The sequence below is a fragment of the Oratosquilla oratoria genome, chromosome 15 (genome assembly GCF_046742065.1).
Source record: "Oratosquilla oratoria isolate Oo_2021 chromosome 15, ASM4674206v1, whole genome shotgun sequence".
NCBI classification, from domain to species: Eukaryota; Metazoa; Arthropoda; class Malacostraca; order Stomatopoda; family Squillidae; genus Oratosquilla; species Oratosquilla oratoria.
The window spans coordinates 67,210,347-67,237,077 of NC_134791.1; the positions used below are offsets into that span (position 1 = coordinate 67,210,347).

The 26,731-nt window shown below is 36.5% G+C and overlaps 1 protein-coding gene across 10 annotated transcripts in view; it reads left to right on the forward strand.

Annotated features, from left to right (window-relative positions):
* The window catches only part of LOC143033486 (protein FAM135A), a 1,114,982-nt gene that overhangs the window by 399,033 nt on the left and 689,218 nt on the right, over positions 1-26,731 (forward strand). For 6 of the 10 annotated variants that reach the window (XR_012967181.1, XM_076198980.1, XM_076198982.1 and 3 more), the window contains 2 exons: positions 2,807-2,836; positions 16,824-16,917. Coding sequence is in view for 9 of the 10 variants with exons in the window: in XM_076198980.1 (XP_076055095.1) it covers positions 2,807-2,836; positions 16,824-16,917 (124 nt within the window). In the remaining variant the exon portion in view is untranslated. The remainder of the gene's footprint in view (positions 1-2,806; positions 2,837-16,823; positions 16,918-26,731) is intronic. The other 4 variants (XM_076198981.1, XM_076198985.1, XM_076198983.1 and 1 more) reach the window with 1 other exon arrangement.

The window sequence follows — 26,731 nt, forward strand, 5'->3', positions numbered from 1 at the left end:
CCACTATGATTCTTTCCTGGAACTCCACATTTCCCAACCACTCCATCAATTGGCTCCTTTCCTACCCTAGCATTAAGGTCTCCCAGTATTTTTACATTTACACTTCTCCCTAAACCCTCTATGCACTCATTTAAATCTATCCAAAAGGCCTCCCTTTCTTCTACATTCTTCTCACTGCCAGGCCCATATGCACTTACAAAAACCAACATCTCCTTTCCCAGTTTCACCTTCATCCACATTATCCTTGAGGAAACCTCCTTCCACTCCACTACCCATTTACCTATCTCTTCACTTACTAGTATAGCCACCCCTTCCCTCCCTTGCCCTCTCTTCACTCCTGATAACCTCCCACTTACACTCCCAAACTTACAATCGCCCTTCCCTTTCAGCTTAGTTTCACTCAAAGCCAACACATCCATCTTTCTTCTCACAAACATACTACCTATCTCTTCCCTTTTACTCTCATCTGTACCACATCCACGCACATTAAAAGACCTTAACTTTAGGGTGCTGGTCCGAGGCCTTCCAGCCCCTCTTATGCCTCTGCCTTTGCTTTTAGGAATTTCCCCTGTGGGGCTACAAGGAGAAGGATGCCTAGTACCAATCCTCGTCCCTTTCTTCTCGCCTCTTACGATTCAAGTGGGAATACTTGGTGGCAGTATTCTTTTCCCCCACCATAGGGAATTCCCCCACCACAGAAAAAGAAAATACTCAGAGAAATGGTACAGTATAGCAACAAGGGTTGGGGGACAGCATAACGGAGGGACAGTCGTAGTATAAAAGTGTCATAATTTCTCTATGAACAGAGTTTTCCTCTATCATAGACAAAATGACGTGTGGCTCTGGTCCGTAGGGGCGCCCCATATAGACCCTAAAGTATCGACTGCATGCTACTTTGCCACAGTAACAAGCAGCCAATACCCCAGACGGGGCAAATTGAGTGACAGCATGCCAAAACAACGACAAGACGTCATCAAGAACAAGGGGAACATGACTAAATATTAAAAGAAAGTGTTTATATACATTATATGCCCATTTTTATTGTTATCTTTGCACGTGACTGCCAGTTTTATATACAGTCCGGGTAGGTCCGAATCTTTTTTGCGGTGACTGTAAATGCCACTTTGATTGTTCTTATTAAATTATAAGTTTCTCCAAAAATATTGTTTATATATTTATCAGGTGACATATTATTCATAATAATGACTCCCAGGTCCTTCTCATTTTCTACTTTTTTATTCCTTCTTCTCCCAATTTATATGATCCTACTATTCTTTTTTTGCTTTTTCCAAATTCCATTACACTACACTTCTTAGTATTGAACTCCATCTCCCACTTCTTACTCCATTCCCATACTTTATTGAGATCACTCTGTAGTGACTCAGTCTTCTTCAGTGTTAACTTTTTTTTTTATAGTTTTGCATCATCTGCAAAGAAGCTCATATAACTTTCAATTTCTTCATCCATATCATTAATATATATAGCAAACATTATTGGGGCCAGAACAGTTCCTTGTGGAACACCGCTTATTACTTCATCCCAATTAGAGTGTTTGTCTCTTATCACTACTCTCATTTTTATTTCTTGCAAAAAGTCTTCCATCTATTTTGTGCAGGACAAAATTTGTATTGGGTGAATAGTAGGTCTTATGCCAAAAAACAGGTCAGGTTCCAAGAGTCTTTCCGGACACTTGCACACAACATGAACCAGCAGGCTATTCAAATTGTGCTATCATGAATCATGGTTGTGTTTGACAAATACTGGGATATTTTGCCTATTCATGTAAATGTAAAATTTCATGCATGGGAAAGTAGTGTTGGGAGAGGTTTGATAATATATTTATACATACATATATATACATATATATATATATATATATATATATATATATATATATATATATATATATATATATATATGTATTCTCTTATGCTTAAGATATGTATTCCTATGAAAAGAAAGATATAATGCTTCATCATAGTTGAATAATTGTCATTTGATTATCTTTATTGGTTGTATGTATAGTGAGTTTCATATTTTCAATGGTTTAATTTATTTAGTTTTCATATCTAAATGTCAATTTTATTGTACCTGTGTGAAGGTAGGTTAAATAAATACTTTTGAGTACTTTGCTAATGAGAATCACATTCATAGGGCTATGTGGCAGTTGATTTATATAAATCTTTTAAGCAGTGTTAAATGGCATTTTCATGGTACATGAACAGTTATGATGAGAAATTTGTGATGTTTTATATCTATTGTTCCTATACTCCTGTTGATTGAAACTCATATTCTATTAAGCTAAAATCAAGCTGTAATGGTTAGTGTCTTACTGACATGGAATAACTATTCTAAATGTAGAACTATATATCCTACATTTTCTCCTCTGCATACTTCTTTAATATTTCTAACATGAACTGTTCTTTATGAAAGCAATTTATCAGTGCTTTAAAAGGGCAGTATTTTTGTCCATTTGCATTGTAGTAAAGTTGAAGTGAGGAACTCCCACTTACATATTGGTTATATGTAGGATTCTGTAATTGATAATGACATATTTGATCCCTATGTTAGGAGTAATGATAAAGCGTGCTTCTTCAGTAAAGGTATTGTTATATTGAATTCTGTGTCTAGAATAATATGACTTTGCCTCTTCAAAGGTTTTCATAGTATTAAGGTATCAACTTCTGTCAAGGATATAGGCTTCTGAGCCCTTTACCACAGCTGGTACTAAGGGTTTAGGTATTTTGAGTTCTGTGCCACCAATGAGGGTATAGTAATACTGAGCCTTTCTGCATGCCTCCCATAGGAAGAACATTCTGACACTCGTTCATGACTGGTGAGTGTAGAAGCTCCTCACAGTTGTTTTAAAACATTTCTGTAAACTTTGCTCTTTTCATGTTAAGTGATTATGGCTGCCCTTTACCCCATTTTATATACTAAAACAGTATCCTTTATTTTAACCCTGTATGTTGGTAATGCATAAGTTGTGACAGCATTGTGTATATTCCCACCCAAACACTTTGAATAGTTGATTAGAAGTTGTCTTCCCTTTTGTGATGACTATAGAGTCATAAGAATTTCCTTTTTTCCCAGACATATCTAATAATTTTTAATGATTAGTTTTACCCAATAAGGAAAAAAAAGGCACTTAAAGGATTACAAAGATGGAGCATGCCAACACAACTAGGTCGGGTGCGAAAAGAAAAAAAAGATAAATAAATAGATAAATAAAAATATAATATAAATAATAATAAAACAAATGAATAAATGCATAGGTTTAGTTAAATTATAAACAAGCAGGTAAATAATAAATAATAATAAATTGACATATAACTAATAATAAATGTGAATCAAGCAAATAATAATAAAAAGACAAATGATAAAATAAATAAACAAATATGAAATAAATGCTAGTCATCACAGCATCTTGCTTAGGTGTTTATCTAAACAAATCTTAAAGCTTCGAACTGAACTAAATTGCACTGCCTCTGCAGGAAATTTAAATCCATTCATTAACTACCGTATATACTCGTCTATAGGTCGATCTCGTGTATAGGTCGACCCCCCATTTTTGGCCAAAAAATCTGGAATTTTCCATATAGCTCATGTATAGGTCGAGTGGTTTGTTTTTGTTTTTGGTGCAGTGAGCATTCCACTGCCTTAATGCTTTGAAGTAGCATGGCTTGCCTGGTATAGCAATTGATTATTATGGTTTTTTCACTTCATTAATTCTGATGTATTCTGGTTTATGTTTTTTCAAGTTCACTGATTTTAATATTTAATAAGTTTCACTGAAATTGCCATTTCAGCAGAGTGAAAAACTTGAACAGATTGCCAAGTATGGTAGATTACCAAGTACGGTATTCGGAATAAACTGGCTAGGCGTGTTTCGTTAGAAAAAAAATTAACCAACACTCAGAGTTAGTCTTGTAATCTCAACTGTGCGGATGATCAGGCTAATGATAATGTGGAGGAGAAAGATGATGTTGATGTTCCTATGGCTGATGAGGTTGATTCGTATGACGATACTCGACACAGAAGTGAGTGGGAGGAGCTGTTTGGTGGTGAAGATGACGACATCAAGGAAAACGATTTTGGTGGATTTCAGTTAAAATATTTAGGATTATACCATGTGTCACTGTAACAGTAACAAGTTGGCAATACTGAACAGTTTGTTTTCGTGATGGTGAGATCCATGCATTGTTTTGGTAATGGTAACAATAACATATACCATATAGAAAGCTAAATTTGGGTAAATTTTTAGTTTCGACCAAGGGCGCAACATAGCAATAAAAATTGATTATTAATTTTGTAGATTATAATGTATCAACGTAATATGCAATTTTGTGATCGGAAATAAAAAAAAACAAGAAAGATGCTAAAACATTTCGAATAGTACGAATAGTACGTCATATTTGTTATGATACATGCCGACGACGAAGAAATGAGAAGTTGGCGGGCTTTTCAACCACATAGCTTGCTGGCTATACAAAGTTCTTGCAGCTTGAAGGAATGCACGTATCTCCGCTCCATAACATTCCTTCAAGAAAATGTACCTGGCGAGGTACTGTCGGAAGCACCGAGGCCGTCAATTGACAGACAAGATGGCGTTCCGATCCTATGCTTGTGGCAAGGTATTTTTCATTTTCACTTCCGCCCACAAAATTGCATATTGATATTACGTTGATACATTTTAATTTATAAAATTAATGATTAATTTTCTATTGCTATATTGCGCCCATGGTCGAAACTAAACTAGAAAAAAATGAATAAATAAATTTGAGAATATCACAGCATTTCATAATTTTTTTTTAAATTAAGGGTACTGTAATAGTATACATGATATAATAAGCTCGCCTGTGTTAAGAAATTTAACAAACAGGTAAAACCACAGTATGGGGTTACCGTATCTAGAAGGAATTTTACATGTTTTAGTACGTACCGTGTATTTTATGTACCCATTGTTTACTGGTAGTATTTAGTAGGTAAATATTTTGATTTCTGAACCTAAAGAAAAGGTAAGAGTTCTTCCTAGCCTTTCTTGTCATGTCTGGATTTCAACCTAACAAGATTATTACTTGTGTATAGGTCGACCCCTAGGTTTTGGCCTAAAAAAAATCCTTAAGATTTCGACCTATAGACGAGTATATACGGTACATGGTTAAGAAAGTTGTTTCTACCCACTTCCAAATTAAATCTATTTCCTTATAGTTTGAGACCATTGTTTCTTGTCGAATTCTCATTGTATGAAAATTTTGTCCCATGGTGAACTGTCTTATGTGCCTATTTTCTAATCCTGGTATCACATTTGGCCTCACAATGATGCGGGATGCCCCTGTGTTTCACAGAGCCTTGACTGCATACTTCCTTTCACTCCCCTCCATTTCTAACTTAGTATATTTTACATAAGGTATCCACTCTAGGCTGACTCCTGTATTTTCCAATCTGTCTAACCTATTGTCACCTACAGAGCAATTGCTATCATCCTTCCTGTCTCCAGTCTTGTGTGTCCCCTTTGTTTCCATTTCCCTTGGGACAAATTTTCATCCCATGATCATTTTTCGCAAAAGTGTAACATATACTCTGATAAGACCAAGATTGGAGTACACTGCAACACTATGGACACCCAGTACTAAAACGAATATAAAGAAATTAGAAAAAATTCAAAGATCAATGACAAAGTTGGCACCAACTCTAAATTGACATATGAACAAAGATTGTCCAAACTGGAACTACCAACCCTGGAACAAAGAGAAAGGGGAGATCTACTGACCATTTACAGAATTATGAAAGGCATGGAAGTCCTTAACAGAGATGATTTATTAAAGTGGGATAAAAGAAAAATAAGAGGACATGAAAAACTCAAAAAGGGATAGTTGTAGAAGAGATCTGAAAAATAATAGTTTCCCACACAGAGTGGTGGATATCTGAAATAGATTGGATGAGGCAACAGTGTGTGCAAAAACTTAAGAACAAACTAGATGCTAAAAGATACAAAGACAGGTCACTTTGAACATAGCTCCCTTCCTGTATGATACAACTAGGTAAATACATCCCTCATGTTTCCTTCTACACACATTATCTCCTGCCTGGTTTGCTTATTTCCCATTTCCCACCTATACCTTTGTTCACTTTGCCTAGCATAATAATCTTGAGCTCTATGACCAAATCTTTCATAGGTAAAACACTGGACCGGTTTTCTCCAACTATCCCCTACTTGTGGCCTCACATATCTCTGGCTTGGAATTGCATATGCACCTCTGTTCTCCCCCTCAGAATTTGTATCATATTTTTCTTTCTAGATTCACTTGTACTTCATGCAAATTTTTCTGCAAAATTTGCTGCTTGTGATAAAGTCTCACATTTCTGCATGGTCACATATAGCCAAGCCTCATTGTTCAGTAAGCTAAGGAATTGTTCAATTGCTATCATCTCCCAGACTTTCTTGATAGTTACCGCATTTTCTGCACATATCCATTTGTCTAGGTTACTCCTCACATTACTGGCTAGATCCATATATCCATAACCAGTATACTTCCTAACCTCTCTGAATTTCTTTCTGAAATACTCTGGAGAAATCTCATATGCTTTTGATATTTCACTCTTAATCTGATTGTAATCATATATACCATCTCTATCAAATACTGTGTACACATTTAAAGCTTTTGGGATTAGGCTATATCTTATCATTGCTGACCATAGATCCTCTCTCCATCCCAATTGTTTTGCTATGCCCTAGAATGTAGAAAAGAACAATTCTGGATACCTTTCACTAAATTTGGGGGTAAGTTGACTTGCTTTTATGATATCCTCTACACTTGCCTCACTACTCACCCAAGTTGACAGTTGCTTAGGCTGTCCTGCTCCAGCCCTATTTGTTCCCCTTTGAGTAACTGTCCCCCATCTATGTGTTTCATCTCTATGTTCTCCACTTATCCCATTTTCACTCATATTTTCTATCATATCATGATATCTTCCTTTTCCTGTGGAAGTCTTTCATGTAACCTACTTTCAGTTCTAATTTCCCTCACATTGTGATATCTCTCACATACCCATGGTAATCTTTCACTTATCCTATTTTCACTCCTGTTATCCATCATACTATGATATCTGTCCCTTAGCTGTGGGGATCCTTCGAACTCAGGAAATTCTGCTCCATGTCTTAGATTGATTTTATTATATCTCATGTAATATCTCCTTCCTACCCTTGGTGATCTTTCACCTCTCCTAATTTCACTACTGTTATCCTCTGTATCATAATACCTGTCCCTTACCTATGGGGGTTCCTTGAAGTCATGAAATTCTGGCCTTCATCCCAGACTTCATTATGTCTCTCATCTCTATATTCGTCATCTATTCTGCCTTCATTCCTATTGTCCTCCATATAATACCTTTCTACTACCTTTGGAAATCCTTCAAAATTTACATTATTGTCGATACTACTTAAATTGCTTGAGTGAGACATTCTCTTTTTCTATTCATGTGGCTATTGTATATAAACAACAATTATGGCAAATGTGTGTCTGTTTTTATGATTGATCACAATTTGAATTCACTCAGTGACCTAAATTCTCTGCCTTTCTTCCTATTTCCTTTCGAATATTTTGCACTCAACCAATTACTTCATCCAATGAAGAAGAAAAATGATCCTGGACAGAAGGCCCCCATTTATATGTTGCAATCTAGCATTTGTATTTGTGTTGCTATATCAAACCTGGCCACAATTTGATCAGTTCCATCAATCCAGTTGCTAGCATGCTTGATACCTTTTATATGGGTTTTCTATCTTACACTGAGTTTGAAAATAAAGGTGCAAAACGTAACTAATTTACATAATATAAAAGTACAAAAGTCGTCTTTAATTCAGAGGGGATTTGAATGAGGGCACAAGTGTGGGAGTAAGGGATACCATGGCCCACATTCCTCCTTTTTATAAGGGGAGCACAATGCAAGTGCCAATGGCAGGTGTCAATTTGTTATGTCTATAAGCCTAATCTATTCCTATTTACCTGGTTTCACACAATCCATCCACTTCTTTAATTTTGAGTGAAGAAGGTTTACAATCTATCACTTACTACCTATCAAAATTAATTAAAGTAGAAATCCATATACATAGTGATACTACTTATATGTGCCGTCATTAATTTGATGCCCTCTGACCTCTTTGGCAGAAAGCCCCAGTTATGTACTCTGCTGTCTATGCAGCAAAAACTCCTGTAACTGGTCATTTATCATAAGTTACTTATGTTTATACTCCTATATCTCATTATTTATCTTAAGATAGCCTAGTAGTGGTTGAATTCAACATCCATACACATTTTCATTAAGGATGGCAAGCAAATATGGCTCTCACTGGAATGTGTTGCTTATGTTACACAACACAACCTATATACTACTATGCCATACCTGCATCTCTTTGTCACCATGATACATCGTGACACATCATGAAACATGACATGTAACACATCATGGAGTATGACACTGGCATTCCCATGTCCCCACTCGCAACTCATGATGCCTATGTAGGCGTCATCATACTGAAGTGGTTAATGAAATGATGGAAGGAACAAGCTATGCCAACATGTTTGCAAATGATGCAAAAATCATGAGAAAAGTGAAAAATGAGGGGGATGGTAGAATATTGCAAAAAGATCTAGATACTATTTTTGCATGGAGCCAAGAACAGGAAATGAAGTTCAATACCAAAAAATACAAAATACTGACAAAAGCAAGAGGAGAAAGACTTGGGAGTGTTGATAAAAGACAACCTGTCACCTGACAGACATATGGACTACTGCAGAAGAATAAAGTGGTGTTCCATTACTTGGATGAAGAGATGATGGAAAGCACTCATTGAAAACCTGATACGTCCAAGACAGGAATATGCATCAATAGTATTGTCCACACACACAGTGAAGGATGTAAACAAGATTGAGAGAATACAAAGGGCAGCAACCAAACTGGTCCCCAACCTGGCAGATAAACTATATGAAGAAAGGCTAAAAGTACTCCAACTTTGAAAGATCGAAGAGAAAGATGTATTTACCTACTTAGTAGTATTATATGGGAAGGGAGCTATGCTTGTAGTGACCTGTCTTTTTATCTTTCAGCGTCAAGTTTGTTCTTAGATTCTTGAATAGTATTTGCGCACACTGTTGCCTCATCTAATTTATTCCAGGTATCCAGGATTATGATAGGAAGAGTTAAGGATGTACATGTGCTAAGGGGAGAGGGTGGGGGAATATCAGATAATTTTCTGCTGGAAGGTAAGTTGAGAGTGGAGGACAGATGGAGAAAGAGGAAAGGGACAAAAGGTAGGGAGGTGCTTAGAGTGAACTCTTTAAATGAAGAGGAAAAGGAGAAGGAGTACAGGAGGAAGCTGAAGGAGGAGTGGGAGGGAGTGAAGGATAGAGTAGAGGTAGGTGTGGAGGAGGAATGGGGATGGTTCAAGGAGGGAGTCACAAAATGTGCAAAGATGGTGTGTGGAACAAGAAGGACAGGAGGAAATAGAAGGAAGGGTAGTGAATGGTGGGATGAGGAAATGAAGAAGGTTGTACAAGAGAAGAAGCGAGCTTACACAGATTGGCTACAAAATAGGACAAGGGAGTCATATGAGGCGTACAGGGAAAAGAAAAGAGAAGTAAAGAAAAAGGTAAAGGAGGCAAAGAGGAGAGCAGATGTAAAATGGGGTAAGAGTATGACAGAAAATTTTGAAAGTAATAAAAAGATGTTTTGGAAAGAAATTAAGAGAGGAAGAGGAGGCGAATCAAGTAGAGAAGAAAAGGTAAAAGGTGCAGATGGAGAGATGATAATGGAGGAGAAGGCAGTAAGGGGAAGATGGGCAGAATATTTTAGGGAGTTGCTTAATGTGAAGGAGGATAGGGAGGGAAAGATAGCTGCAGTGGGAAATGCTAAGAAAATGAGAGTGATGAGTGAGGAAAATGGAGGAGAAATAAGGAAGGATGAAGTGAAGGCAGTTGTTAAGATGATGAAAGCAGGTAAGGCACCTGGTCTGGATGGATGCCATGCAGAATGTCTTAAAAAAGGAGGTACAGTGATGGTGGATTGGTTGATGAGGTTATTTAATGTTTGCTGGAGAGAAGGTAGAGAGCCGGAGGACTGGAGGAGTGCTTGTATAGTTCCACTTTACAAGGGAAAGGGGGACAAGTGTGAATGTAGTAGTTTCAGAGGGATTAGCTTGTTAAGTGTATTTGGGAAGGCTTATGGGAGGATCTTGATTGAGAGGATTAGGAGAGGAACAGAGGGAGTAATTGGTGAGGAACAGTGTGGATTTAGGACAGGTAGAGGTTGTGTAGATCAGATTTTTGTGGTAAGACAGATATGTGAGAAAGCTATAGGAAAGGGGAAGGATGTTTTTTGGGCCTTTATGGATCTGGAAAAGGCTTACGACAGGGTAGACAGAAAGGCACTGTGGGAGGTTATGCAGATATACGGGATAGGAGGAAAGCTTCTCGGAGCTGTCAAGAGTTTTTATGAGAGCAGTAGAGCTTGTGTCAGGATTAGAAATGGAGAGAGTGAGTGGTTTGAGGTAAAGGTGGGACTTCGTCAAGGATGCGTTATGTCACCCTGGCTGTTCAACTTATACATGGATGGGGTGTGCGAGAGGTAAATGCAAGTGTGGTGGGTCAGGGAATGGAGATGGTTAAAGAAAATGGAGAAAAGTGGGAGTTGAGCCAGCTGTTGTTTGCGGACGACACTGCGCTTGTGGCAGGATCGGAGGAGGGATTGAGGAAGTTGGTGACAGAGTTTGGGAGAGTGTGTGATAGAAGAAAGCTGAAGATAAATGTAAGTAAAAGTAAGGTGATGAGATGTACAAGGGGGGAAAGTGGCAGTAATCTGGAAGTGAGCATTAAGGGAGAGCAACTGGAGGAAGTGGATAGTTTTAGATACTTGGGTGCAAATGCGGCAGGAAAAGGTGGAGTGAAGGTGGAGGTAGAATGTAGATTGAGAGAAGCGAGTAAATGCCTTGGTGGATTAAAAAGTGTAATGAGGAATAGAAATTTGGGAATGGATGCTAAGAGGAGACTGTATGAAGGAGTGATTGTGCCAACAGCACTGTATGGAGCAGAAACATGGAACATAAGAGAGGAAGAGAGAAGGAGTTTGAATGTGTTTGAGATGAAGTGTCTGAGAAGTATGATAGGGGTTACTAGGCTAGATAGAGTGTGAAATGAGGAGGTGAGGAGGAGAACAGGGGTGGAAAGGGAGTTGGGAGATAGGATTGATGAAAGAATATTAGGATGGTTTGGACACATGGAAAGAATGAGTGAAGAAAGACTAGTAAAGGAGGTATGGAAGGCAGATGTGGAGGAAGTGAACATGAGGGGACGTCCTAGGATGAGGTGGATGGATGGGGTGAAGGGGGCTTTGGGGAAGAGGGGAATGTCTGTTGAGGAAGGATGGGAAAGGACAGAAGACAGGGGTGAATGGAGAATGGTTGTATATGGAAGATGTTATGATGCATGAGGTGGAATGGACGGGGGATAGGGGGTGAAGTAGTGTGTGTGAGCAAAATTTTGATGCAGCCCGAAGGGATTTCTCCCCGTCCTCTCCTTTATATGTGGGGACAGAGAGGGGGGGTCGCCGATTTAATGAAGCGGCCTTGCTGTGGATGTGCTGTGTCTTGCGACACTGCTTCTGACCCAGGGCAGTGGACAGGGTGCAGGGATGACCCGTCATCTAGGAGGTGCTAAGATGGGAGGGAGGGTGGAGGGGTGTGGAGTGTTTTCGGGGATGGAATGGGTGGGAATGATTTTATGCCTTTTCCTTTTTGGCTACCTCCCTAGTAAGGGGGAAAAAGCCTTGGTGTATGTATGTATGTACGTATGTATCCACCACTCTATGTGGGAAACTATTCTTTTTCATATCTCTTCTATAACTATCTTTTTTGAGTTTCTTTTCATGTCCTCTTGTTTTTCTCTTGTCCCACTTTAAAAAATCATCTCTGTCTAAGACTTCCATTCCTTTCATAATTCTATAAATAGTCAGTAGATCACCTCTTTCTCATCTTTGTTCCAGGGTTGGTAGTTCACTAAAGGGGATAGATTGCATTGATAGAGGAGATCTCCTGATTAAAGATGGGAGGGGTTAAACAGGTGATGGAAGTAAATCAAGAAAGACCACATGTCGAAAGGATGTGAAGAAATATAGTTTTCCACATAGATGTATAAAAATGTGGAATACCTTAGAAGGTGATATAGCCTAAGCTCAAACAATCCATAAGTTCAAATCTAAATATGATAATTGGAAATCAAAGATATAGTTAAAATTGGAACAATACATGAATTTGAGTCAAGGTATGTTAGAAAATTAGAGAATAGAGATGGGACCCAACAAGCATTGCTCCTTTCATGTATACTACAATTAGGTAAATATAGTGCAAACCCATCAAAGATGCTGTGTCCAGCCTACCACTGGTATCACATTAACTCTTTTCCAATTCTTTTGCACTTCTCATTTTAATGAACACACATTTAGGCTTTGAATCTTGTCTGTCATTTGCTTTCTGCATTTTTAAAATGGCCAGTTTGAGATCCCTTCAGACCCCTAAGCTTATCTCACATTCAGTGATTCCAGTAGTTTGAACCCTTTCTGCACTTCTAACCTGTATGAGTGGTCACTGAAGGTAACTGTGGTGTAATTGGTAAGCAAGCCTACCTGACAAGTGGGAGGTACCAGGTTCAATTTCAGGGCAGAACCAGCTTTTCAGTGATGCTCCCTGTCTAACATGGTGCAGTGAGTAAGATCCTGTGGTGGTGCACACTCCTGGACCAGCTCACAGTGGGTAAGTCCAAAAGGAAGATGTGCAAGTGGTCAATCATGGTGTAATCAATAAGCACTACCTGACAAAGATACTACAATGAGCCGATAATGTCCAATTCAGTGGTAAATAGCAAGTCCAGTGTCATAGGAGTGTCATCTCTCTTCTTATTAAAGTCATACATTGGATCAATGTGTTATTGCAATATTTAACTGCATAATCCCAGAGATCTTCATTACCACATACCTCCTAGTCCCCAAATTCTCTTTCTTGCAATTGAAGTCTCCCTTAGACACTACAGCATTAGAACTTTGTGTAATATGCTGATCTTAACCCCTTCACACCCAGGACATACACATGTACATCAAGAATAGATGGGTAAAACACCTGGAAGAAAACAATATAATAAACTTGAGATAATTTGGATTCAGACAGGGAAGATTATGTACCACAAATTTAATCTCTTTTTACTCAAGACTAATAGATATAATACAAGAAAGGGATAGATGGACTGATTGTACTTTCCTAGACTTACCAAAAGCCTTCGACAAAGTACCACACAAAATTATTTTAAAAATTGGAAAACATAGGAGGGATACAAGGCAACCTACTAAACTGGATGGAGGATTTCCTGCATGGTAGAAAAATGAGAGTAGTACTCAGAGAAAAGTATTCAGGTTGGAAGGAGGTGATTAGTGGAGTCCTGCAAGGATCTGTATTGGCTCCAATAATGTTCGCTATTTATGTGAATGACATGGATGATGATGTGGAATGTTACATGAGCTTCTTTGCAGACAATGCTAAATTGTTGAGGAAAGTAAAAATTGAAATGGACTGCGAATCACTACAGAGAGACCTGAACAAGGTTTGAAATTAGAGTCAGAAGTGGGAAGTAGACTACATTAAGAAATGTAGCATAATGGAGTTCAGAAAAAGTAAAAAAAAATAATATCAGGACAATATACAATTGGAACTAAGGAGGTAAAGAAAGTGGGATCTGAAAAAGACCTGGGAGTAATTATCTCAAACGACTTGTCCTCTGATAAACAAATAAACAAAATTGTCAGAGAATCCTATAATTTGGTAAGATCAATAAAAGTGACATTTACCTACATTTACCTATTTGAATGAAGAATTTATTAAAATAATATTAGTCTCATACAAAAAAAAAAAAAAAAAAAAAAAAAAATCCAGAGAACAACCACAAAAATGGCCCCAGCACTTTCAAAATTGTCATATGAAGAGAGACTGGCTAAATTGAAGTTACCGAATTTGGAACAAAGAAGAGAGGTGACCTACTGACCATCTATAGAATCATGAAAAGTACGGAAATACTTGATAGAGAGGATTTACTAAACTGGGACAAGAGAAATACAAAAGGACATTGAAAGAAACTCCAAAAGGATAGTTATAGAAGAGTTTTGAAGAAAAAAAAAATTCTGCACAGAGTGGTGGACACTTGGAACAAACTTGATGGAATAATAGTGTTTAAAAACCATACGCAAATCTAAGAGCAAACTAGTCACTGTGAGATACAAAGGTGAGACACCACGAGTGTAGCTCCCCTTCCTGTAAGATGCAACTAGGTAAATACAAATAGATGAATATGAGGAATATTTTCCTTGCTGGCAATGTGTTGTGTGGAGTGTTTATATGTTTGGTACAGCTCACTGGTGCTGTCAGAATCTCTGCCCACCAACCAGAGACCAAGATTGGAGAATGCTGCAACACTATGGACACCCAGTACTAAAAAGAATATAAAGAAATTAGAAAGAATTTAAAGAGCAATGACAAAGATGACACCAACACTAAATTGACATTCAAACAAAGATTGTCCAAACTGGAACTACCAACCCTGGAACAAAGAAGAGAAAGAGGAGATCTACTGACCATTTACAGAATTATGAAAGGGATGGAAGTCCTCAACAGAGATGATTAATTAAAGTGGGATAAGAGAAAGACAAGAGGACATGAAAAGAAACTCAAAAAGGGTAGATATAGAAGAGATCTGAAAAAGGATAGTTTCCCACACACAGTGGTGGATATCTGGAACAAGTTGCATGAGGCAACAGTGTCTGCAAAAACTCTATAAGAATTTAAGAACAAACTTGATGCTGAAAGATATAAAGACTGATCACTACAAGCATAGCTCTCTTCCCATATAATACAACTAGGTAAAATACATACCCACAATGCCCTTACCCAGTAGTGGGAGGGTAGTGTGTAGGCATTGATCAGTGACTTACCACTCCTTACATGCATTGATGTGTTTCCTCCTTCCTTGCCAGTGTTGGTGGCATCATGTGGTGATAATTTACTGACAGCTGATTAATTTATTGACTATGGCACCATGGTCAGAGCTAGTAAGTAAAGCATATGAACCAAATCATTCAGATGGTAGTGAATCATCTGATAGTGATTTATCTGAGTGAAATTGAATTATTGGATGATATTGAAGTAGTGGAAGAGGAGGGAGGGTGTCTTGCAACAGACATTTTTTCAAATGTGAGGCCTGACACTATTCCAGTATATGGGCACAGGGGGGAGGGTAGGATTGAAACATCCTTATGCTTAGTGCAAATGGGTGCAAAGGGGTTAAAGGGGAAAGATATGTCTGACAACATATTCTGGTATTCAACTTCATTCCAAACCCTTGGCTTGGGTGACGGATTTGCTACCATTAGGTCTCTTTTATCTTGCCTTTAAGTTTAGTTGTTTTAGCTATATTGTTTCAGTCTTGCCCTCACTCAGATTTACTTTTACGCTATCATATCACTGTTTACAACAATCATCACCACATCTCCAGTTAGTTATTCATTAGTCCCCAAATCCAGTTAAAAATTGTTGGAAGCACAAAATACCAAGTTCATTTATCATTAGTGAGTCTTTCCATGGTAAACCATTTAGGTTAGCATAAGCCCTTTTTTTGCACTGTTTCCTGCACTATCTTTATCTTTTCTCTCAAAAGAAGTAAAAAAAAGATGCTTTTATTGTTCTGTCTCCCTCTCATACCTATCCTTGGATTCTCATATATATGTGTCTTTACTCATTCATCTTCAGTAGCATCCCTTCTCATCTAAATTATTTTGAACTGATATTTACCTGTCAGCTAACAAGACTTGTTGATGGCCTTGTTTACTGTGGTTTCTGACTTGTCATGTTTGGGTCATCACTCATATTCTTGGAAGTAATTTTTCTTTCATTTTCTATCTCTTGTTCCAGTTGTTTCATCCATGAAATAATATGAGCTTCTTCCCAGTCAGCATCAATAATACATTTGTGTTTGTCCACTAAGTCTTTGACAAGATATTTCCTTTTTTTATAGTCTACTAACCTTTCCTCCTATCTCTTGTGTTCATCATTTTGTTTTTTTGTAGTTTTGTGATCTCTCTGAAGTTAACTGCAATCTTTTGGTGGTTTGATAATCATTCTTTTAGAATCTTCATATCACCAATCTTATTTCCCTTTTTATTTTATGGGTTCTTTACACAAGTGCTAACTAAAAAATGTACAGATTGCTTCATCCATCAGATGTTATTGAAAATGCAATAACTACCATAACAATAATTGCTGATATTTGTACATAAGAACCTGTGAATATGTGATAAATATCCATTAAACTGCTATATATTTATGAAATAATGTAGTTTTTTCTTTCCATGCAATAGGGCTGGAAAGTGGTGCTGCCTTTTTTTTAGTCATTGTCTTATTTGGCAAATATAGGCTTAAACTTAAATTACACCTCAGAACTTTAGGGGTCGACATGTAGGATTGACTCATATGTTGACATTTACAATATATATATACATATATACATACATACATATATATCACTGCATGTACACACATGTTCATATTTTTATCGTATTTATAATTTTTTATTTCTTTTTTCTTTTTTGATTTTTTGTTTTTTCAAGTCCATCATAAAGTGGACAAGGAACTTATTGTTTTGGATTTCAGGTATATTAATTAAATGAATATTGATGCATGTTACAATGGCTTTGATATTATTTTTCTAAAATAACTTATCAAAAATTGGCAGTGGTGGACGGAGTGGGAAATCTTGGAGTTCATCACCACGGCATGGGAGCAGAAGCCAACAGTCTAATATGGAAAGTGTTTTCTTCGGTGCATTGGTAAGATTTCTATGTTATCAACATTTAATGGATTATTAATATATGATAGGTGTTATGTTCACATGCTCACCATTGTCCTGCATTGAGAGCTTATTGGCTTCAGAATGATCACTAGCTGTAGCCAGTGACTATACTTTGCCCTGAATAGCTGGCCAGTGACTACCCTTTGTTTTCTATAGCTGAACATAAAGGGTAAAGGTGATAATGGTGAATACAGTTATCAATTTATTATCACACACTCCTTGTATTTGTTTAAATTATGTATTTCACTCTGTATTGAAGCACTGTAAAGTAAGTATTAACATATTCTTTTGTGGAGTCTTACTCCATTTATTTACCTAGTTGTACAGGCACACCTTGGCTTATGTCGTTTCAACTTACATCGTTTTCGAAGATGCATCGGTTTTCAAAAATAATATATGAAAAAATAAAATTCAAGTTGTTGTTTTACTTGACTTTACGTCGGTCAGCCAATAATAATGGAATCACATAAACAACAAAAAACATTTCAAGCACATAAATTCATGTTACAATAAATAAGAATACAGTGAGTCCTCCTTATATGGTAATTCTTTATCCGGTAAATTCACAGTTACAGTATTTGGTAATTACTACCCTCGATTCTATTTACGGTAAGAAAAATTCACAGATACGGTATCCGTTTGTGTTTTGTTTACACCATACCATAGCACCACCATGCCATGTGGCCACCACAACAATCAGTCTTTTCCCGCGTTTCCCTTTGAACACAAGTTAAATCCTTACGGTGTGTTTTTTGTGGATATTATCATCATGACGCACAGTGATGCACCCATAATGGCCACAAAACATTCTGCAGACACTGCCTGAGTTGAAAAGGCAAAGCGAAAGAGGAATAGTCTAACATTGGAGGTAAAATTAGATATTTTGAAGAGGAAAGAGCAGGGAGAATGTATGTCTGCCATAAGTAAAAAATTGGGCCTACAGTCAACAGTCTGGACAGTGTTGAAGAATCATGAGGCTATAAAAAGAGCTGGGGAGAATGCAATGCATCTGCAGAGCAAATTGCTAAAAAAACAGCAAAAGATGAGTAATGGCTGAGATCCCTACTGTCAAGGTAGCCTTGGAGAGACGTCATCTGATAGAATACGTGGCGAGTGAAAGGTAAATAAAAAAAAATTCTGTTTATTTCTTTTGTGCAGTACTTTACATTTTCTTATGTGACTATTTTCATGTATTTTCATGTCTGTAGGGGTGACTTTCGACGTGCTGGAATACATATCCTATTATTACATGTTATAATGGGTTCGGTATACAGTAATTTCAATGTACCATATAACGAGGACTTACTGTAAAAGCATGTAAAATGATATTAAGATTCAGTAACTGCTAAGATACATACCATAAAGTAGTATGGCCTAGTTCACTATAACATGAAATCAGCTGATTTTCTTATTTATCGGGGCAACAGTAGTTCCAATACTGTATCTACCATTAGGTGGCATCTTGATTCCCACAATTGTTTTGGATTCTGATCTGTTTACTGAAGTTTTGTAGATTTTCTCATTAACATTCACTTGTAACTGTAATATTTGCCCCCATGCCTCCAAAGAAAAGTCCTAGTGAAAGTACTTAGTGTCATGCTATTTTGCTGGAGGATAAAATGGCGATGATAAAACATCATGCTAAGGGTGAAAAAGTTGTATCAATTGAACGATCTTTTGGAGTAAGTTGAACAACTGTATCAATGATTGTGCATAATAAAGACAAGATTTTAACACATGTCACATCTGAAGCCCCATTGATGAAGAACACTGTCATCAACAAGAAAAGAGGTAAGATAATTGAAGAAATGGAAAATCTTTCGATTTGGGTTGATAGGCGGAATCGTCAGAATGCTAATCTTAGTCAAGAGCTCATTCAGGAAAAAGCATTATCTTTGTTTGAGGACCTAAAGGAAAAATATGCAGATGAGAAAGATGTAGATTTCAAAGCAAGTCCTGGATGGTTTATGAGATATAGAAACAGGAGAAATTATCACTTCCTTAAAAGACAAGGTGAAAGCACATCAGCCAATGAATAAGCAGCAGTGGAATTTCCTGCTACATTGAAGAAGATTATCGAAGAAAACGGGTTTCTTCCTGAGCAAATTTTCAACGTAGACAAAACAGGATTATATTGGAAGAAATTGCCAGATCGTTCATTTGTTTCCAAGGAAGAGAAAACAATTCCAGGTTACAAGGTCTCAAAAGAACGTGTGACCATAATGTTAGGAGGTAATTGTGCAGGATATTTTAAATTAAAACTTCTGTTTGTTTATCATGCACACAACCCCCATGCCCTGAAGAACATACCCAAAGCATCTCCTGTTATATGGATGGCTAACTTAAAAGCTTGGGTTACTGTTGTTATTTTTTAAGACTGGTTTTCCAATCATTTTGTCCAAGCAGCAGAGGAACATTGTAAGGAGAAGGGGATTCCTTTTTAAGGTTTTACGTTTCCTAGATAATGCTCATGGCCACCCACAAAACATCGTAGATTTTCACCCCAACATTACCGTCATATAACTCCCCCAAAGCTTTGGTTACAATGAGCAAAGAGCTAGATATGAATTTGGAGGAAGAGGATTTCACAGATTTATTTGAAAAAGACAAGGAGTTACTGACAAAGAAGGATTTAATGGAACTTCATGAGCAACAAAAGAAAGAAGAAGAGCATATTGCACCTGAGCCATGCCACTTCACCAATAAGAAAATGCAGGAAGCATTTGCACACATCGAAAAAGGTCTTGCTATGTTTGAGGATATAGATCCAAATGCACAATGTTTTTCCAAGATAATGGGGGCTTGTCATGAAGCTTTTGCTCCTTATAATTTAATCTGTGAAGAAAAGAAGAAAGTGGTTCAAGGCACTGTTGACCAGTTTTTTAAACGCATCGAACAACGAGAATCAGCTGATGATGTTGACGTTGACAATCCTCAGCCATCTACATCTACAATGTAAACACCAACATATTGTATGTACTGCATTGGTAAATTAAAAATACTTTATTTTATTTTTCACTTATTACAAAATAGCTTAAAATAGTTTTTATTTGTTTTTTGTTTTATTTTACCGTATGTTATTGACAATGCATTCATAAAGTACAGCACCACAAAATACCTTTAGCGATGTAAACCACCAAATTGTATGCATTGGTAAATTTAAAGTACAGGAACTTTTTTTATTTTTTTATTTTTTTATTACATGTTCTGTTTGGAAACTTAAAATAGCTTTTTATTAACCTTGTCTTATTGAAAATGCATTCATAAGTAAAATACAGTACTGGGGAATGGCTGTTAGCAGTTTAGCCTAGGCTACACCAGGCCTACCTGGCCTACATATAAGCAAATTCAGCTTACGTCGTTTTTCATCTTATGTTGTGTCTCCTGGAACCAATTAACGACTTAAGGTGAGGAGTACCTGTATTTACCTAGTTGTATTTTGTGGGAAGAGAGCTATGCTTGTAGTGACCCGCTATTGTATCTTTCCACATCCAGTTTTTTCTTAAAGTCATGTATAGTTTTAGCACTCACTGTTTCCTCATTCAGTTTGTTCCAGATATCTATCACTCTGTGTGGGAAGCTATTCTTTTTCAGATCTCTTCTGTAACTGCCCTTCTTAAGTTTCTTCTCGTGTCCTCATGTATTTCTTCTGTCCCATTTTAGTAGGTCATCCCTATCAAGAATTTCCATCCCTTTCATAATTCTGTAGATCAGGGGTTCCCAAGGTTTTCTTAGCTCCACCCCATTAAGAACTTTCAACTGTTCAGTGGAACCCCAAGTCAATATGTGTATATATATATATATATATATATATATGTATGTATGTATGTATGTATGTATATATGTATATATATATATTACTTATTATATCCCAAGTATTTATATTTTTTCTACACTAACAGCTTTATTAAGAATTTTTGTCATATGGTGGTATCTAAGTGAAAGAGAAATAAATCATTTATTTTTTATTTTGCTTACAAAAATGTAGCTAATCATAAATGAAATTCTCAGATTTGGCAATTACAAAATGGTGTTACTATTTAACAACATTATTGATCATTTTTGGTCATATGGTGGTACTTAAATAAAGAAACAGAAAATATTTGAATTTTAAGAAAGGTAGCCAATCATAAATGAGATTCTCAGATTTGGCAATTACAAATTGGTGTTACTATTTAACACTGCATTTTACAACATTATTGATTATTTTTGGTTATATGGTGGTACTTAAGTAAAAAAAACAAACAAACAGAAAACATTTTAATTTTGTTTAAAAGAAGGTAGCTAATCATAAATGAAATTCTCAATTTGGCAGTTACAAAATGGTGATACTATTTTAACACTTCATAAGTTCATAATATGCTACTCATCAGATTTGGCAATATATGGTGTTACTATTTGAATACTACATAACATACTACTCAAAGGATTACATAGGCAGAGCATACTGACAGGAGACCTTTTGGTCCATATCTAGGTTGGATGCGAAAAAATCAAAATAATGATAATTGAATAAATAAAAAATATAATGATGTAAATAACAAATAAAATACATAAATAAATGCATAGGTATAGTTAAATAATAAACAAACAGATAAATAGTAAATAATAATAAATTGACATATAACTAATAATTAATGAGAATCAAACAGACAAATGATGACAAAACAAAACAAAAAAATAATATTAAATAGATGATAATCATTACAGCATTTTGCTTAGGTGTTTATCTAGATGATTCTTAAAGCTTCGAACTGAACTACATTGCACTGCCTCTGCAGGAAGTTTATTCCATTAACTACATGGTTGGCAAAGTTGTTTCTACCCACTTCCAAATTGAATCTATTTCCAGACAGTTTGAGGCCATTGTTTCTTGTTGGATTCTCATTCAAGGTGAAAATGTTGTCACTTTTGATGTCAATTCCCATTAGAATTTTAAAGCCCTGTATCAAGTCACCTCTGAGTCTAATGCTTTTTTAGGGAAAACAGATTCATATGTTTTAGTTGATTTTCGTATGATTTATTTTTGACATTTGGAATCAGTTTTGTGGCTTGCTGTTGTACTTTTTCCAGTCTGTCAATGTCTTTAATGAGAAATGGTGACCATAGGGAAATAGTATATTCCAAATGTAGACAAACTAACGATTTATATAGCTTGTTAATTAGTGATGGACTTTTGAAGTCAAAAGATCATGCAATCAGTCCTAGAATCATATTTGCTTTCTCAGAGGCTGAAATACATTGCTTCGATGATTTGAGATCGTTACTGATAATTACGCCAAGTTTTTTTTTCACTATTCACTTTTGTTTACAAATTTCCAAATAACTTGTAATTGTACATACTGTTATTTTTATCTATGTGCATTACCTTGCATTTACTTGTGTTAAATTTCATTAGCTACTTTTCAAGACCATTGCTGTAATTTATCTAAATTTTCTTGAATATCTAATTGGTTTAAGTGATCATTTGCCATTCCGCACATTTTTGTATCATCAGCAAATTTGGAAACAGTAGATTTTAGTCCATGGTCTATATCATTTATATATACTGTGAATAGATGTGGTCCAAGAACGGAACCCTAGAAGTTTTTCCATTTAAAACAACTGTGTTTTTGATCAATCAACCAATTACTAGTCCAACTTAAGGGGCGTCCATTGGAAAATCGAACTTTTTTGTTTGGGGTGAAAGTGGCTGAGATTTTTTCCTAGTAACTGTCTTGTCTCAGAGAAGATACCACCGAGTTTTCAAGTCATTTATGCTTATACTTTTTTTATTGTGATTTTGTTTTTTCATTTTTGAGGGGTAATTTTTGAAAATTTTGAAATTGATTCAGAGGATAGACCTTTGACTGGATATTGATTATTTTTTGTCTTTATAATGGGCTAAGATAGATGAAGAAATGGAGGCAAAATCATGATGTTCTGATCAGTCTGTTATGAGAAAAAAAAATCCAAAGTTGATGAAAAAGCAAAAAACAAAAAACAAAACAAAAACAAAATGTATAAATAAAAAAATCCTACTAGTCCTTGACAGAAGGACATAAATCTGCCTCCAAATGTTCTCCCAATTATGCTGAATCCGAAAAGGATTTGCAGTTGAAAATTAGCGAAGGCATTTTGGATATGAATCAAGTTAAATGTGCAAAAATCAAGTTTTTCAGGAATGAGTGTCATAGTTTTTTGTTCATGGCCACTGGTCCCCATTCATTATTTAGGATGTTATGGTGTTCAAAGGGTATCATAGGCACCACCCTACTCTTTATTGCCAGCTTTTGATTAATTACAGGTTTATATGATGAATCCAGTTAGTATCCACCAGGGTTATATTGCTCAGGTTCCAAGCGTGCACTTTTCCTTTTCTTGGCGCGATGCATCCTTTGGCAACAGACGATCTTTATCTGCCATCCTAAGCTGTTTTATGGCAGCACTGGTTGTTGTCCCTCTTGCTGATGGCATATATGCAAGTTCATAACCAAAGATGTTCAGAACTGCAACTTGAGCACAGAATTGAACTCTAGAAAATAGTACGTCTCACTTACTTGAAAGACAAGCTATGAATAAGTCACATTCACATACTGTACGACAGTACGCTAAGCAGTCAGGTCCCTGTTGCCATATTGGATGCTATTATTTATCATACAAAAGCATAAATATTGTGCAAAATATGCAGCTTCTTTTGTTAGCAAATATATGTAACAACAGAAAACGTGATATGCAGTACGCAGCGCACACGACCCAGCCACACAAGGGGGGGTGTACTGTATTATATATATTTTTTTTAGATAGTAAAAATCAAGATACAACATATATACTTGGTCACAAGATAGCTAATGAGCAACACTTTTAGTGGAAATATTTTCAGATTTTTTTTTTGTGATTTTCTGATGGATGATTCATACTGTACGCTATGCAGTCAGGTCTCTGTTGCCATATTGTATGCTATTATTTATCATACAAAAGCATAAATATTGAGCAAAATATGCAGCTTCTTTTGTTAGCAAATATATGTAACAACAGAAAACGTGATATGCAATACGCAGCGCACACGACCCAGCCACAGTAGGGTTGGGGGGTACTGTATTATATTTTTTTTTAGATAGTAAAAATCAAGATACAACATCCATACTCGGCCATGAGATAGCTAATGAGCAACACTTTTAGAGGAAATATTTTCAGATTTTTTTTTTTTTTTTCGTGATTTTCTGATGGACGATCCCCTTAATAGGCTACCACTTATTCCATGCGAAGCTAATTTAGTAAGTAGTCTTTCGTGGGGGACAGTATCAAAAGCTTTTGCAAAGTCTAGATATATTAAATCTATATTGTTTCTTTTGTCATAATTCGAGATAACTGTGTTGTAGAATTCGAGTAAGTCACGCAAGAACAGCTGTATTACAAGTATCATACTGCACCTCTTGTCTGTCTGATATTATGAGTAGCCTACTTCTGGGACTGGTCACTATTTGATCAATTTTCTGTATCTAGGGGTGTATGTTGTTAGGCAACATATCATCAAATTTTCCAAGTTGATGTTTGTCATAGGGTTACGATAGTCATTTTTAATGAACACCATTGATGAGAATGCTGCCTCACAAACATAAGTGGTTCCAAATCACACAAGAACCTGCAAGACTCAATTTCTTACAGCTGAATGCCTATTTGTTAAATTAATCCAAAACTTTGCTATGTCGTTATACACATTAAAGTCCACTCTTGCTTCATTGTCTGCTTGCAATTCCTCCATTTCAAGTGTAATAGAACCACAGTGATTTGCATCAGATTTGAATGGAAACTGCACAAAATCCAAAGATTTGGTTATCAACTCTGGGAATCTTGCATTCATATTCCCTGTCAGATTCTGCAAGTAATCCAGTAAATCCTGTTTCTCTTCTGCGAGGTCCAGTGCTTCATGAAAATCAATATCCATTGTAGCTGTAAATTCCAGGTAGTGATGGAAATGCGAGTAACTATTAGCTTCAGCTTCTTCTCGTAGTATCTGTAGCTTGCTGACAAAAGCCTTTATTGCACTCTGAAGGTCAAACACCCATTTCCCTTTTCCTTGAAGTTCAGTGTTGAGCTTATTAACATGTTCACAAACATCAGTCAGAAGTGCAAGGTGAGCAAGGAAGTTTGGATCACAAAAATAACAAGCATTCTTGTGCCCCTTATCTTGCAAGAATGTGGCCAGTTGTGACAGCCACCTGACAGCAGTGTGCATTAGCAACATGTGGTGATAAGAATTTTCAGTGATGCACAACTGTTTGAACACGTGATAATTCAGATCCCTAGCCTTCACATAATTGACAGTGGATATGACTACCTGCATCACATCAGAGAAGTTTGGAGACATGTCTTTTGAAGCCAAACTCTGGCGATGGATAATACAGTGGTTTATTTTAATGTGAGGATGTTTCCTTGATAGAATTCCACGCACTCCAATATTTTTGCCCATCATTGATGGGGTACCATCCATGCTACATTCAATTACTTTACTCCAATCCAGATTGTTTTCAGTGAAGAACTTATCTATAACATTAAAAATATCCTCACCTCTTGTTGTAGTTTCAAGTGAAATGCAAGTAAGCAGTTGCACAGTGACAGAGCTCTCCTTCAGAAATCTTCTGAAGATCAGAAGTTGTGCTTGTGCTGTTATATCAGTTGACTCGTCCACTGCCAGGGCTGTCCATGGGGAATTTCTGAAATCTAAAATCTGTTCTTTCAGATCAGCTGCAATAGCTTGGAGGCGTCTTGTTATGGTATTATTGCTGAGAGCAGCATCATTAACAGCTTCAAGGATCTTTCTAGCAAATGGTTCACCCTCAAATACTTCACAAAAGTTTTTTAAAGCAGGCTTTATGATAGTTTCACCCTCAGTGAAAGGTCGCTTTTGCTGAGCAATAAGGAAACCTATCTTATACGAAAACATTTCCATCTTTTCCTTCTGAGATAGTGCTCTCCATAAAACTGCCTGGCACTTGGTTAGATTTTCATAACGATGATGAAAAATTCTCTTGCAGGCCTCTTCTGACAGAACAGCAATATTTGCGAGTTTCCATGTGTCTCTGTAGCTTATTAGGCTTCAGTGATTCCTCAGCAAGTTCTTTAGAACACACAACACATATTCCTTTACCACTAACGTCAGCAATTCTGTACTTGTCGAGGAATGTTGGAAGTTTCAGATGGTGTCTTTAACCTCTTCACTCCGGGCCAAAATCTCGCGGGTAGCATTAGCTGTCAGACGTACGATGTGTCGTAATAATACTCGCATCATAAAATATAGTCACCGCTTGTATCGATCGTTCTCTCTTTCACCCGTGAATTTTGATAACCATAGAAAATGTGATGAAGACAGTTTAGAGAGTGTCATTACGCAGGGGCAACTACAATAGATATAATCAAGACGCCGATATGGCAGCCTCGCGTATCCACTTGCTCCTCATGCCGCCTACGTATGCGGCACCGTATGGAAGGGGTTAAAAACCTCTCCATCATGGCTGGTAAATAATTGCAGTTATAATGAATATAAATAAATACATTTTGATAAATGTTATTATATATATATATATATATATATATATATATATATATATATATATATATATATATATATATATATATATATATAGATTCATACCAACATAGCAAAAGAAGAAAGATGGAAAAAAGAATGGACATTAAAATAGCAAAGATATAACCAAAAAACAATGATACCGCACCAAGAAGAAGTGGTACATATGTCTAAAGAGCTGGAAACAGATCTAATATTCCAACAAAACGACTTTATCAACAAA